Raw genomic sequence first — 13,510 nt, forward strand, 5'->3', positions numbered from 1 at the left:
GGGTTCTCCGTCTATGGTGGTCATTTGAAATTCCATTTGAACTGACAGGTTCTCTGTCTATAGTGGTCATTTGAAATTCCATTTGAACTGACGGGTTATCTGTCTATACTGGTCATCTGAAATTCCACTGTAACTGACGGGTTCTCCGTCTATAGTGGTCATCTGAAATTCCACTGTAACTGACGGCTTTTCTGTCTATGGTGGTCATCTGAAGTTCCACTGTAACTGACGGATTCTCTATCTATAGTGATCATATGAAATTCCACTGTAACTGACGGGTTCTCTGTCTGTAGTGGTCTTCTGAAATTCCACTGTAACTGATGGCTTCTCTGTCTATGGTGGTTATCTGAAATTCTACTGTAACTGACGGGTTCTCTTTCTACAGTGCAGTACGAGAAACTGCAACTGCAACACAAACTGGAGGAACAGCACCTCATCTTCTGACTAGGCACTTTACAGCCTTCCGGACTGAATATTGAATACAACGATTTTAGATCTTGAACTCCCTCGTCCATCCCCACCCCCTTTCCGTTTCTTCCCCCTCCCTTTTGTTTTTTCCAATAATTTATACAGATTTTTCTTTTCTCACCTATTTCCATTATTTTTAAATCTATACCTGTAATGCCCTGTCAGTCTTTCCAACCCATCCCCACTAGAGCTGTACCTTGAGTGTCCTGCTATCCATTCTTAATTAGCACATTCTCTTAGATAATATCACCTTCAACACCTCTTTGTTCCTTTATCTGTGACATCTTTTGATTATCTGCTCCTATCACTGTTTGCTTGTCCCTACAACCAACACCCCCCCCAACTTCTCTCGCCCCACCTCCACCCACCCCCCCCCACCCCCACCTTAAACCATCTTCTATTTCACCCCTCTCCTATTTTTACTTAATTCTGTTGAAGGGTCATGAGGACTCGAAACGTTAATTCTTTTCTTCTCCACCGATGCTGCCAGACCTGCTGAGTTTTTCCAGGTAATTCTGTTTTTGTCTCTGTCTACAGTGGTCATCTGAAATTCCACTGTAACTGACGGGTTCTCTGTCTATAGTGGTCATCTGAAATTCCACTGTAACTGACGGCTTCTCTGTCTATAGTGGTTATCTGAAATTCTACTGTAACTAACGGGTTCTCTATCTACAGTGGTCATCTGAACTGTAACTGACGGGTTCTCTGTCTATACTGGTTATCTGAAATTTCTCTGCAACTGACGGGTTCTCTGTCTACAGTGAAATTACAATACTTCTGACAAGGTTCTGAAAGAGTTTGAAAGCATTCCAACTGAGGGTTCAAACTGATTGGATGTGAATTTTCGTTTTCTTTCCCCCGGGTCTCGGTATTCGTCCCCCATGCGAGAAGACCCATCCCTCATTCCCAAGCCCACCTCCCCACAAACTCTCCACATACCCACCACCCCAACCCCTCACGCCTAAATGTCCACACTGCGGTGCATCTGGGGCTGCTTTGTGCAGAAGCTCAAACAGGTTCACCCAGCTCAGACAGCGAAACTGAAACTCAAACTGAGGTCGTCCTCACTGCAGACATGGCTTCCAGAAAGAAGGCGGACAACTGGACCGAGGAAGTAAATTGTCCCGTTTGCCTTGATTTCTTCACAGATCCGGTAATACTGGAGTGTGGACACAACTTCTGCCGCTCCTGTATCACCCAGTGTTGGAAAAAGGAGATAAACACCTGCCCGGAATGTAGAGAGGAGTTTCCGGAAAGAAACCTCAGAGCAAATCGGGCCTTAGCGAATCTGGCCAAGAAAGCTCGAATTCTGAAGTTAAATTCGAGAGAGGAGGAAAGTAAACTTCACTGTGGGAAACATGGGGAAGAAATGAAGCTGTTTTGTGAAACTGACAAGAAATTGATCTGTTACATTTGTAGAGATTCGCGGGAACACAAATCTCACAACTTTCTGCCGATAGACGAGGCTGCGGAGATGTACCGGGTAAAATGGAGAGCTTTCGCTTCCGGTAATTTTTCCTAATTCTCTACTTTTTTGTTCAAAGTTCTGAATCATTGAGTTTGTCTCCTAATTCCAGGATCAGCTGAAACCACTTTTAGAATCGGCCACATGTAGAAAAGTCTCGGTTCAAGGCACCAAACGGCGACAGAAGCAGCTGATATCTGAATTTAAGGTGATGTCTCCCTGAAATGGTTTTCTGGGATCTCGGTTAGTTTTGTTCCCTTTATCGCGGGACATTAATTATGTTTCACATTTCATTTGGTAGGAACAGTCGAGCAGTCTGCAGACCCACATCACATCCGAATTCACTAAAATGCACCAGATTCTCACTGAGAAAGAGCAGCGTTTACTCAGAGATCTCAAAGTAAAAGAGGAGAAAATTCTGGAAAGTATGGAGAAAAACCTCAGTGGAATCCAACAGGAGTTAGATAGCGTCGAGCGAGAGCTATCAAAATTACAGAGACATTTTGAGGAACAAGACACACTCAATTTTTTGAAGGTAAAAGATTGTTTTATTTAAAAGAAACTAAAGCTAATAGAATTGTACAACGTGGGAGATATTCAGTGAGGCCCGCACCCCTACTCTCTCTCCATAGCTCTACAAATTATTTCCCTTCAAAATATTTATCCAATTGCCTTTAGGAAGTTATTATTGAGCCTCCTTCTACCCATCTCTTCGGCAATGCATTTCAGGTCAGAAAAGTTCTTGCGTTAAAAAAAAGTTACCTCACGTGGCCTCTATTTCTTTTGCCATTCCGCTTAAATCTATGATGAAGGGAGTCTAAGAGTCATCGTTACCTTTATTTCTCTCCACAGAATGCTGCCTGACGTTACCTGCTTAGTATTTCCAGCACTTTCCATTTTTATTAGGGAATATGAACAAGGAGCAGGAGTAGGCCATTCAGCCCGTCGAGCCTGCTCCGCCATTTAGTAAAATCATAGATCTGATAGTAACCTGAAATCTGCATCCCACCTATCCTGATAACCTATCACCCCCTTGCTTTCCAAGAATCTATCCACCTCTGCCTGAAAAATATTCAGATGCTGCTTTCACCGCCTTTCAGGAAGAGAGTTCCAAAGACTCACAACCCTCTGAGTGAACAAAATTTCACCTCATCTGTTTTAAATGGGTGACCCCTTATTTTTAAGTAGTGACCCCTAGCTCTAGATTCTGCCATAAGAGGAAGCATCCTCTCCAAATCCACCCTGTCAAGACCCCTCAGGATCTTGTTTGATTGAATCAAGTCGCCTCTTACTCTTCTAAACTCCAGCAGATACAAACCTAGTTTGCCCAACCTTTCCTTCTCTGAATTGCTTCCAACACATTTACATCCTTCCTTAAATAAGGTGACCAACATGGTACACAGTACTCCAAATGTGATCTCACCAGTCCCCTGTACAACTGAAGCATAGCCTCCAACTTTGTCTTCAATTCCTCTCGCAGTAAATAAGAATATTCTATTAGCTTTCCTAATTACTTGCTGCACTTGTATACTAGCTTTTTGTGATTCATGCAACAGGACACTCAGATCCCTCTACACCTCAGAGCTCGGCAATTTCTCGCCATTTAGATAATATACTTCTCTTTATTCTTCCTGCCAAAATGTACAATTTCACATTTTTCCACACTGAACTCCATCTGCCAGATCTTTACTCACTCACTTAACCTACCTATATCTGTTTGTAGCATCCTCATGTCCTCTTCACAACTTATGTTCCTACCTATCTTTGTGTTATCACCGAATTTCACAATCATCTCTTCAATCCTTTCATCTAAGTCATTTATATAAATTGTAAACAGTTGAGGTCCCAGCACTGATCACTGTGGCATGCCACTCGTTACATCTTGCCAACCTAAAACAGACCCATTTATGCCTACTCTCTGCTTCCTGTTAGCCAGCTAATCTTATATTCATGCCAATCTGTTAACCCCATGTCACGAGCTTTTATTTTCCACACTAACCTTTGATGTGGCACCTTATCAAATGCCTTCTGGAAATCTAAGTACAGTATCCACCTTTATCAACAGCACATGTTACTTCCTCAAAGAACTCCATTAGGTTGTTTAAACATGATTTCCCTTCCACAAAACCATGTTGACTCTGGCTTTTTAAAAATTCATTCATGGGATGTGGGCTTCGCTGGCTGGGCCAGCATTTATTGCCCAACACTAATTGCCCTTGAGAAGGTGGAGGTGAGCTGCCTTCTTGAACTGCTGCAGTCTGTGATGACGACCTTGAGCTTACCCAAGTGCCCTGCTATAACGTCATTAATAATAGCTGCTCACATTTTCCCTGTGGCAGATGTTAAGCTAACTGGCCTGTGGTTTCCCATGTCTGTCTCCCTCCCTTTTTGAATAATGGAGGTACATTTGCTATCTTCCAATCTAATGGGACCTTCCCTGTATCTAGGGCGTTTTTGGAAAATTAAAACCAGCTCAAATCTATATCCTGTACTTCCCACATGATGCAATATTGTAGGCAGCAACAACGCCTACATTTATATAACCCCTTTTAGGTTACAGAACGCCCCAAAAACTTTCATCGGGGAATTATAAAAGATGCAACATCAAGCCACATAAGGAGATATTAAGTCGGATGACCAAAAGGAGATAGATTTTTACGAGTCATAAAGGAAGAAATCAAGGTAGAGAGCCAAGACAGCTGAAGGAACGACCACCAATGATGGTGATTAAAATCCAGGATATTAAAGAGACCCGATTTAGAAGAGTGCAGATATCTCGGAGGGTTGGAGGGCTGAAAATACAGAGACATGGATGGACTTGAAAACAAAAATGAGAATTTTAAAATTGACACTTTGCTTTACCAGGAGCCTGTGTAGGTCAGTAAGCACAGGAGTGATGGTTGAAAGGCACTAGGTACCAGTTAAGACACAGGAAGCAGAATTTAGAAAGACCTGCAAGTTTATGGAAGGCAGGGGGTGGAAGGAAATCTACCATGCTTACCTAGTCTGGCCGACATGTGACTCTTGAACTACAGCAATTTAGTTGACTCCGAAGTGCCCTCTGAAATAGCCTAGCAAGCCACTCAGTTGTAGCAATAAGGGATGTATAACAAATGCTGGCCTTGCGAGCGATGCTCACACCCATGAAAGAACTTTTAAAATGTTAGCTATCTGAAGATAGTTATTTCTCAATGATAGCTAACTATGATTTATACAGCAGAGTATATAGGTAAAATTGAAAAATCTTATTTTTCACAAGCTCCTCCACTATGTATTCCTCTCTGTCATATATGAAAATTTGTCTCAGACTTTGTTCTCAGTGCTCTGCCTAGGACACTCCTGTGGTGCTCAGCATTTTCCTAACATTCTGTTTGAATAATCACCCGATGCTGTTTCAATACAGTCCCCACCCTTCTATATTCAGAGGGTGTCTGTACAAATGTATGTCACTTTCAGCAAGTGTAAATTTGTCACATTACGAGTTTGATGGATTATCTTAAATTGGTCGTTAGTGCAGCCATTAGCACACTCAGGATTGTTCAGCAAGTGCTGCCCAATCATGGAATCACATCTGATAGTAGGCATTCTGTTTTGGGTTTTGCAAGCATGGACTGGTTGAGTACAGTCTGTAGTCTGCCTATTACAAACAACTGAAGTAAAATGCTGTTTGGATAGATCAGCCAATTTCTAGGACACACAGCCTACATACCAGGCATTGCACCAGTACTGAAATTCACACACCCTATTGCTTAATTATTTACCCTGTTGGCTAACTAATTTTTGGAATTCTGTTCCCTAGGGAGCAGGGGAGGCTGGGTCATTCAATATATTCAAAGCTGAGTTGGACAGATTTTTTATCTACAGGGAGTCAAGTGATTGGGGAGGAGGGGGAGGCAGTGGTGGGGCAGCAAAAAAGTGGAGTTATGATCACAATCAGACCAGCCATGATCATACTGAATGATAGAGCAGGTTCAAAGGGCCAAATGGCCTACTTCTTCTCCTGTTACTTATGACTTTACACGGAACAATCACATTCACATGTTAATGACATGATTACATTTTTAAATACACTTTATGCTCACCGTTTACATATTCTTCTATACCAAGCTGAATATTAAAAGGAGAGCATGCAAGAGAGAGATGGAGAGGAAGACAAAGAAGGACTGACCCAAAATGTGTCCTGAGCTAAAGAATGGGAAGACTCTTTTTCCTCACATAAACTTCAGCTCTGCACAGAAATTGTTCACCACATTCTGACTATGCCCTTCTACCATGTACATTAACCCTACAGCTGGCAGGGCTGATTTACACTGCTGGTCACTCCTCATATTCTTCATGTCAAAACGAGCTGGGAACTGAATTCCTGGGCTAACAGATATGTGCCATTACCAATGAGAGGTGATCACAGCCTGTAATCACCCATTAAAAAGCAGAGAGAAATTAACCCAGATATAACTTTTAACTTTTGAGAATATCCCTCTCCACCACACTTCACCATGTCAACTCATTGTTTTGCCAACTGTTAACTCATGCTGTGGGAAAATCTGTTTCCAAACGACAGCTGTAGAATAATGCAATAAGTCTTGAGTAGGTATAACAAATTCTCATTAGGAGTGTCAACAGCCTCAATTTCAGTATTAGCCTGGAAAATATACAGCACAATGCTGCATTTCCCAGTGTAAATTGTTACACCCAATTCATTTTATCCTTGTCTAATCTGTGCAGTCATTTGAATGATTGATAACATGTCTGTGTCACTAACTTCTGATTATCCTCTCCCATCTCATTCCTCAGACCCACGATTCTCTTTTGCTTAAAGAGGAGGTTTCCAAGGACAAAGGGTATGTATTCTCTGTATTGACATTTAAGCTAACTTGGTAATCAGTGAAAAAGCTACAATGATTACATTGAATGCTTTATGTTCACAGGATTAATGTTCATGGTGTTGCAGAGTCAGTGGTACCTGTCCCAGTGTTACTGGGAATATTCAAAGGCCCTCTACAGTACATTGTGTGGAGAGAAATGATAGCAAGCATTTGTCCAGGTAAAGAGTTTCCTGTTTGCCGATTTAAAAGCTTGCAAAGCTCTCAGCACGAGAACAGAGGAAATGTGTGACAGAGGCTGATGTTGTGTATGCACTTTCAAAAGTCATTTGCCAAGGTACTGCAGAAGACATGTCATCAACATTAAAGCCCATTCAGATTAAAGGGCAGTATCAGCATGGATACAAAATCTCTCAACTTGGACCCAGTCAGGAGGTAGCCTCTGGTTCAATGTTTTCCACATAGTGCTGAGTAAGTGAATGGGAACCATCAGATATCAGAGTTTTATATCCTGTACATAAATCATTGCCTGTCCCTCCATTCAAGGATGATGTCTACACAAGGTCACGAGTTCGTGCCCTGGGTCTTTATGTAACTGAACAATACGATTCTTGGCCCACATATCTTTGGGCACATGGGGCAGAACATCCCAAGAGGTAGTGAGATCCACAGTGCAGGATTTGTTTCCTTTTCTTTCCTTCTCTGCCACCTCTCTGCCTCATCATTGAGATGGAGGGACTCAAACATGATGCCGATTGGCAGACAAGTTTTCATCATTCTGAACATAAGTATAAAGAATGCAACAGTTTTGTAGCCTGCTTACCCCTGCCTGCAATCTCTCCCCTTTGACTCTTTGGTTCCAGAGCAGAGGGACTCACAGTCTGGAGTAATGCTAGCCAACTCCCTACCCCCATTACCTGTGATCAAATAACAACTTGTACATAGTGCCTGCAACATAATAAAACATCCCAAGGCCCTTCACAGGAGCTTAATAAAACAAAATTTGGCATCAAGATACATAAAGCAATTTTAGGGGAGAGGTCAAAACTTAGTCAAAGAGGTGGCAATTAAAAGCATCTTAAAGGAGCGAAGAGAGGTGGAGAGTATTGAAAGTTTTAAGGAGACAATTCTGGGGCTTCAGTCCTAATTTCAGAAGTTGAAGACACCACAATCAATGGTGGGGCAACAAAATCTGGGATGCTCAAGAAGCCATAATTAGAGAAACACAGATCTTGGAGATTTGTGAGGCTGGGAAATTACAGAGTCCGGGAGAGGTAATGCCTTGGACAAATCCGAAAAGGATAGTAATTTCAAAATCAAGGAAATTTTAGAGGAGAATGGGAGATAGAGTTTGAATAAAGCATAGCAGAAAAACTAAATCACTGACTGTGTTATTTTAACTTTCCTCCAGCTCCAGCCTCTCTGACTCTGGATCCAAACACAGCTCATCCTCAACTCATTCTGTCCGAGGACTGGACCAGTGTGAGAGTCGGAGACAAAAGGCAAGCGCTCACTGACACCCCACAGAGGTTTGATTCTTGGGCCTTTATCCTGGGGTCAGAAGGATTCACATCAGGGAGACATTACTGGGAAGTGGATGTGGGGAACAAGACTGAGTGGGGTCTGGGAGTGGCCCGAGAGACTGCCGAGAGGAAAGGGGAAATTGATCCCAAACCTGAGACCGGATACTGGACAGTGGGGCTAGGAAATGGTAGTGAATATTTTGCGAGTACTTCCCCTTCATGGACTACCCTCACCCCAAGTGTGAGTCCCTGGAAGATCGGGATTTACCTAGATTATAAAGGTGGACAGGTGTCATTTTACAATGCGGACAACATGTCTCATCTCCACACTTTCACCCACACTTTCACTGAGAGAATCTTTCCCATTTTTGATCCAGGATGGAATTTTGGCAGGAAAAACCCAGGAGCTTTGAAAATTCTCTGGAAAAACAGACACCAACAGTAAAAAGTATATTTCTATTATTTTTCCCTGGTGGCAGTCTAAGCAACATTTCCAGTTGTGTCTGTTATTTCGTACCCATCTTTATGAGGAGCAATCCATCAGGTCTTTAGAAATAAGAGCTGGAGTCAGCCTTTTTTGTATCATTTGTTCTTTCACAGGATGCGAAAAGCTAGGCCAGCATTGGTTATCCATCTCTAATCGACTTTGAGAAGGTGGTGGTGAGCCGCTTTCTTGAGCAGCTGCATTCCATTTACATTGCAGTTAGGAAGGGATTAGGAAGGCCACTTGGCCCTTCAAGTCTGCTTTGGATGATCTTCTACTTCAACTCTTCCCACACTATCCCCAGATTCCTTGATTCTCTGTGTCAAAACATCTATCAACCTCTGTCTTGAATATGCTCAATAACTGAGCAACTACAACTCCATGGGATTAGAGAACTCCAAAGATTCTCAACCATTTGATTGAAGAAATTTCTGCTCCTCTCAGTCCGAAATGACTGACCACTTATTCTGAGGTTAAGTCCATGTTCCGTCAGCAAAAACATTTCCTCAGCTTCTACCCTGTCAAGTCCCTTAAGTTTGATTGCATATTTCAAATAGGTTACCTCTCATTCTTCCAGGGAAAATAGGCCTAGTCTGCTCAATCTCTTTTCATAAGACAATCTCCACATCCTGTAGCCAGACTTAATGAACCACCATTGCCCTTCCTCTAGGGCAAGTAGTCCCTTCTGTTCGAAAGGAGAATAAAACTACAGAGTGCCCCAGGTGTAGCTTCACCAATGCCCTTTATAAATGTAGCAAGGCTCGTTACTCTTGTACACCAACCACTTTGTAACAAAAGCTAACACACCATTTGCCTTCCTAATTTGCTATTAACATTCTATAATTCATGTCGGATACCCAAATCCCTCTGAATGCAAATATTTCCCAGCCTATAATTGTTCAAAAAATTGTTCCGCTTTTTATATTTTTCCATGCAAAGTGGATAACTTTACAATTTGCCACATTGTATGACTTTGCCATGTTGCCCATTCACCTCACTTGTCTATATCCATCTCGTCTTTTGTGTACATCCTCCTCAGTGATTACTATCCCGCCTAACTTGGCATACCTGGCTACATATTTAGTCCACACATCTAGATCATTAATATAGATTGCAAATAACTGAGACCCAGGTACCAAACCATATGGTGCCCTATTAGTTACAGCCTGTCCATTGACTAAACCTCAATCCAGTACATCCATAAACTGCAGTTACCGCTTTGAAAACCTGAGGCCATCAGGTCTAAGACATTTATCGCCACTTAGTTTAATTAATTTCTTATGACAATTTCTTTAAGTCCTTCATTCTCCCTAGACCTGTGGTTCTCCATTATTCCCAAAATGTTTGTTGTGTCTTCTGTCAAGAAGACAGATGCAAAGTTTTTGTCTCATGTCCATGCCATTTCCTTATGGAAGTTTATAAATTTTTGCCACATAGCGCGTGACTGTGGAACATCTGAGATTTAATACTATTTACTCCTTTGCTTATGTAAAGGATATTCTCAATTTTCAGCTCAGTTACCCATTGGTGTCTGTATAAGTGACATTCCCAGTTTCTGATTCTGTTAACTCCCATGTGTTTCTGTGTAGCAAACATTTCCAGTTGCGCCTTTGAGCAGAGTCTAATTGAGACTCTAGGTCCCACTGAACAACAGGGCTCATTCACCATATCGATCATTATTAATCCAACTGTTCTGGAGTTTGCCCTCTCTACTTCAGGGAGAATAGCCTGGGAATTCCTGCGAGGGTACTAGGGGTTAGCCTGTAACTCATATTTGAGACATTCCTGTGGCTACTATTTTTGCAGAGTCATTAATCCATTTAAAATGGATGGATTAATGTCTGTGTTACATAGAAGACTAGAATGTCACACCAAGGGGCCTTTACTCCATATCCATTAATAACTTTAGATCACAAAAGTTTATCTATCTCAGTTAAATTTAACAATTTGTCTCGAAGTGATTGACAGTTCTGGAAGAGAGTTCCAAACTTCTGCCACCCTTTATATTTTAATTTTTAAACTAAGCTCTCTCTTTCTCTCCAACTACCCTATCTGCCCTCCTTAATTTCTTGACAACCTAGATTAAATGATTCCTTAACCTTCTAAATTTCATGAAATACTACCCTAACTTGTGTTAATATCTCTTATAATTTAAGCGTTGGATTTCAGGTGCCATTCTTGTAAACCTACACTACATTCTCTCCATGGTTAATACATTCTTCCTAAATTGTGGAGCCCAGAACTACTCTCAGTACTCCAGGTGTGGTTTAACCTGGGCTTTGTGTAACTTCACCATGACTTCTACCTACTTGTATTCTTTTTATTTATTCGTCCATGGGGTGTGGGTGTCACTGACTAATTATTTATTGCCCATTCCTCATTGCCCTTGCTCAGAGGGCTTGTTCAGAGGGCATTCAAGAGTCAACCACATTTCTGTGGGTCTGGAGTCACATGTAGACCAGATCAGGTAAGGATGGCAGATTTCCTTCCCTCAATGGCATTAGTGAAACAGATGGGATTTTACGTTTCTAGTGCTCTAGATATAAAAGCCAGCAATCGATTAGTCTTTTTAACTACTTCCTGGGATGTAGACGTCACAGGGAAGGCCAGCATTTGTTGCCCATCCCTAATTGCTACAACTGAATGGCTTGCTAGGCCATTTCAAAGGGAAGATAAGAATCAACCACATTGCTGTGGGTCTGGAGTCACATACAGGCCAGATGCCAGTTAAGGATGGCAGATCGTTCCCTATTTCTGAACCTAGTCAGTTTTTATGACAATCGATGATACTTTCATGGTAACTATTACTGAGACAAGCCTTTGTTTCCAGATTTTAAAAAATTTATTGAATTTAAAGTCCACTAACTGCCATGGTGGGATTTGAATCCACTTCCCCAAAGTCTAAACCTGTGCCTCTGGATTATTAGTCCAGTGTCATCACCACTGTGCCACCATTTACCCTCAATGATCTATGTACTTGGAATCCCAAGTCTCTCTGAACCTTCATTGTTTCCATTTTTCACAATTTAGAAAGTACCCTTTTTAGATTCAAAGTGGGATGACCTCACATTTACCTGTATTGCAATCCATTTGCCAATTTTTCAATTCGTTTAATTTGTCAATCTCTTTGTAATTTTATGCTTCCATCATTCCTGCTTATAATGCTGACTATCTTAGTGTCAACAGAAAGTTTGGATACGTGGCTTTCTATCCCACTTAAGTCATTAATAAACTGGGTAAATAGGTGAGACCCCAACATAGATACTTGCAGGACTAGTCACATTCTGCCAGCTAGAGTACCTGTTCATTGTCCCTATGTTCTGTATCCTGCTGTTCAGCCAATTTCCTTAACCAGGTAAATAATTTGCCTTCAGTTCCATTGGTTTCAACTTTAGCTAAATCTTTTATGAGGGACCTTATCAAATGTCTTCTGGATGTCCATATAAATAACGTCTAAAGACATTCCCCTGCCATCGGTTTAGTCGCCGCTTCAAAAAATGCAATGAGTTTCACCAGGCTTGACCTACCTTTTACAAATCCACATTCAGCTGAAAATTTTCAAGTTGTTTAGTCACCCTATCCTTATCTATAAATCTAGTCTAGAATGGATACCCAGATACTGCCTTCAACCACCCCAATGAAGGGGACTACATACTGAGGGGTTGGTGATAAAAGGATCAACCTTACTATTCATTGCCATAAATGCAAATAATCTGAGTTGAAGTTGCGTGGTTAATCGATATTTATCTTGGAAATAGAAACTTCAACTTGTGTTCAAGTAAAATCCTCTGCAGCTCAGGGATTATGATACATTTAATTAGCAAGGGCATCTGAATGTTTTAACCTTTTTGATTAAAGCTGATTTACATCTACTACACTATTCTTTGTACGAATCAAAATGTAATCATATGGTGGTTTAGATAGGACATCAGTGATGTATCAATAAAAGAATCATCCCAAATTGCTGTGTCAGACTGTATATTTGTCAAGGAGTGGTCAACTGATTAACCAGTTAACTCAATCATGGGTCGTTGTTTTAAAGCAGTTAATTTGGTTTTTATGCAACTGCTAATACATTTTAATGGCCACAACTCCACTTCGGTATTAACCTTTTCATATGCCTGGTAAGCTTTCAACCAGTGGTCTTTGAACTGAGGTTATATAAAGTTAAAAGATTAAATTAAAAGGTTATTGAGGTTAAATAAGGTTAAAAATTAGGCTGCGCCCGATAAACTCGTCTTTTTGCAGATAGGTAAAGCACTCAAAGTTCTTTCCCGAGATCCTCCGGGGTTGCAGGTTAGGGCGGTGCTGTTTTATGTTGTTGCTGTAATCCAGAGATGTTCTTTGATATGTGTCGTAACTTCACCATTCTCTCACCCCTAACTCATCGATGTATTTCTGGCACTTCACTCCATTTGTGTAATGGATGCGCCTACAACATCAATTTTTTTGTAATTCATTCCGACGGAAATGGGCATATCTGGAGAGGCCAGCTTTTATAGTCCCTCCCTAGTTGACCTTGAGAATGTAGTAGTGTATGGTGGAGCTGCTCCAATAGTGCTGTTAAGTAGGGAAGTCCAGGATTGAGAGTTTACATACTCTACAATTAATTTGCATTCTGAATCTTCCCATTCTGCTTCCTGCAAAGGCATGATCCATTTCGCTCATTTACTCCTTCACCTATTCCTGCTTTGCTGACTATATGTTGTGCACCAGGCACTATATATTCCACACAGCAACTGTGCAG

At 41.3% G+C, this 13,510-nt stretch overlaps 2 protein-coding genes across 2 annotated transcripts in view; one reads left to right on the forward strand and one right to left on the reverse strand.

Moving 5' to 3' along the window:
• Positions 1-13,510, reverse strand: part of LOC144695670 (uncharacterized) — a 278,313-nt gene that overhangs the window by 223,952 nt on the left and 40,851 nt on the right. The gene's annotated exons all lie outside the window — the stretch shown is intronic.
• On the forward strand, positions 1,486-12,724 carry LOC144695658 (zinc-binding protein A33-like). The gene is made up of 7 exons (XM_078566584.1): positions 1,486-1,951; positions 2,046-2,141; positions 2,235-2,468; positions 6,728-6,774; positions 6,862-6,977; positions 8,168-9,441; positions 9,486-12,724. The coding sequence occupies exons 1-6, from the start codon at positions 1,544-1,546 to the stop codon at positions 8,722-8,724; spliced, it is 1,458 nt and encodes a 485-aa protein (XP_078422710.1). The 5' UTR covers positions 1,486-1,543; the 3' UTR covers positions 8,725-9,441; positions 9,486-12,724.

Source organism: Cetorhinus maximus, chromosome 21 (genome assembly GCF_964194155.1).
Source record: "Cetorhinus maximus chromosome 21, sCetMax3.hap1.1, whole genome shotgun sequence".
NCBI classification, from domain to species: domain Eukaryota; kingdom Metazoa; phylum Chordata; class Chondrichthyes; order Lamniformes; family Cetorhinidae; genus Cetorhinus; species Cetorhinus maximus.

Coding starts and splice junctions, on each gene's coding strand:
- LOC144695658 (XM_078566584.1), top strand. CDS start 1,544: ATGGCTTCCAGAAAGAAGGCGGACAACTGGACCGAGGAAGTAAATTGT. Junction 1,952..2,045: donor AGGCTGCGGAGATGTACCGG/GTAAAATGGAGA, acceptor TCCTAATTCCAG/GATCAGCTGAAACCACTTTT. Junction 2,142..2,234: donor AGCTGATATCTGAATTTAAG/GTGATGTCTCCC, acceptor TTCATTTGGTAG/GAACAGTCGAGCAGTCTGCA.